Here is a 2,060-nt window from a genome sequence, read left to right as displayed (position 1 = left end):
TTGTAAAATAAATAGATAAATTAAAAAACTCATATTTTGTTAATTTTTTTTAGTAAACATTACACATGCAATTCGTGTTTCATTCAACTTTCAAACACAAATCTCATCAGCATATCATATTTTGTAGTCAAACTCTTGTATTGAAAGATAAACAAAAAAAAAAGAAGAGAAAATTAGAAACAAATATTACCTCTCTATGTTTCAGTGGAGCTTTGCTCCGAACTAGAACAATATCTTGAGCAGTTAAACCTTGGTTGTTCATGATTTGCATATCAACTCTTTTATCTCGTGTGAGGGAGAGAAGAACCTGAGGGTACAAGTGCTTTGCAGCCAAATGCAATGCAGTGTTTCCATTTCTATCTCTCTCGTTAACCAAGTGTTTCTCAAATAGTAGTTTCTTCTCTTTAAGTATGAACCTCACCACGTTGTCTTGTCCATTCTTTGCAGCAACATGAAGAATATTTTGACCTTTCTTGCTGAACATGTCCATTGACGTGGGCCATTCTAGCTGGAGCAATTCTTTGACTATGTCAACATGACCCTTTTTGCAAGCAACATGAATTGGAAGGTGACCCTTTTTGTTCCATGCTAGAGCATTTGATGATGTACTTTTCCTTAACAATATTTGGACACCTTTAAGATAGTCAATGGATGCTGCATAATGAAGGGGAGTACTTCCTTTTTCATCTCTTAAATGGATTAGCTCTGGTCTTTTCTCCAGTATGTATTCAATTAAACCTGATCATTAAATACCCGAAAATAATTAACATAAAAATAATAAATGCATTTATCCAGAGTTTTAGATATAGGGAGATATTCTCATAGAGTGAAAGTATATAGATAGTTAGATACAGAAAGAAGAATTTGGATCTTCTAAAATTTAGATTTGTATTTTAGAGAGTAAAGTGTGATCTTCTACTCTTGAATAATTTTTCTTTTATGTTTATTATTGGTCCCACCTATAAAATAAATGGTGAGAGATCACACTTTACTCTTTAAAGTAAAATTCAAACTTTAGAGAATCTAAATCCCAGAAAAAAAGATAAAAATCATGTTTTGTGGGTCTTTCTCTCTCTCTCTTTTTTTCCCTTTTTTATCTAATGAATGCTATAATAATGGAATCGCTGTACTTTAGGGTGCGTTTGTTTACAAAAACAGGACACTGGAACATGGATATATAGACACAAAATTGTGTTTGGCAGAAAAGACATGGACAGAGACAATGTATTCAGAGATACTGAATTAGTGTATTTTGTGTCCATCCTAACAGAAAGGACACGGAGACACTAACAATGGACACAACTTATTTTTCATTTTTTCTTTTATTATTCTTGTTAATTTTTCATAATTATATTTTTTATTATTATATTTTTCATCTCAAATTTTTTGAATGAAAAAAAAATGAGAATAAATTAGATTTTTATAATTTATTCTAATTTATCACTAAATAGAATACAAGAACACAAAATTTTGTGTCTGTGTCCATTCAGTGTCTTGTTCTGTCCTATTCTCAATATCTTATCCTGTCTTGTTCTTAGAAACAAACCCAACCTTATGTATGATATAAAGTGAGTTCTAGCAAGACTATAAGCATAGTGCCTACGGTGGTTATAAATTAAAGTTATTTTTTATATTTTAATAATATTTTCAAAAAACGTTGTTAAATAATAAAAAAATAATACTTTAATTTTAGCAATATTTTTTAAAAAATATTATAACTACTATAGCTATTATAGCATAGATATATTAAAATATAAAAAAGATAGCTATGATAGTTATCGTATTTTAAAAAGTGTTGTTTAGGGTGTTCATGGATTAGATTCGATCCGCATATTCGCAGTGTTTATCCGAATCCGATCTGCAAAGCTATCGGATTGGATCCGATTCGATCTGCACATTAATAGAATTAGATTACGGATTTCATATAGGTATCCGCATACTGATCTGCATATTCGCAGGTCTGCAAAAATAAATAAATAAATATTTTTTTTATGTTTTATTTCAACTAATAATTATCATATATGTTGTATTATTTTATTTTTATTATTTAAAAAAAACTG

The 2,060-nt window shown here is 29.3% G+C and overlaps 1 protein-coding gene across 1 annotated transcript in view; it reads right to left on the bottom strand.

Moving 5' to 3' along the window:
• Positions 1 to 2,060, bottom strand: part of LOC107632631 (protein ACCELERATED CELL DEATH 6-like) — a 19,648-nt gene that overhangs the window by 2,147 nt on the left and 15,441 nt on the right. The window contains exon 2 of the mRNA XM_021118375.1: positions 191 to 738. Coding sequence (XP_020974034.1) covers positions 191 to 738 — 548 coding nt within the window. The remainder of the gene's footprint in view (positions 1 to 190; positions 739 to 2,060) is intronic.

The sequence above is a fragment of the Arachis ipaensis genome, chromosome B03, assembly GCF_000816755.2.
Source record: "Arachis ipaensis cultivar K30076 chromosome B03, Araip1.1, whole genome shotgun sequence".
Classification (NCBI taxonomy): Eukaryota; Viridiplantae; Streptophyta; class Magnoliopsida; order Fabales; family Fabaceae; genus Arachis; species Arachis ipaensis.
Note: the sequence above shows the minus strand (reverse complement) of the source record. Positions and strands in the feature narration are given on the sequence as shown.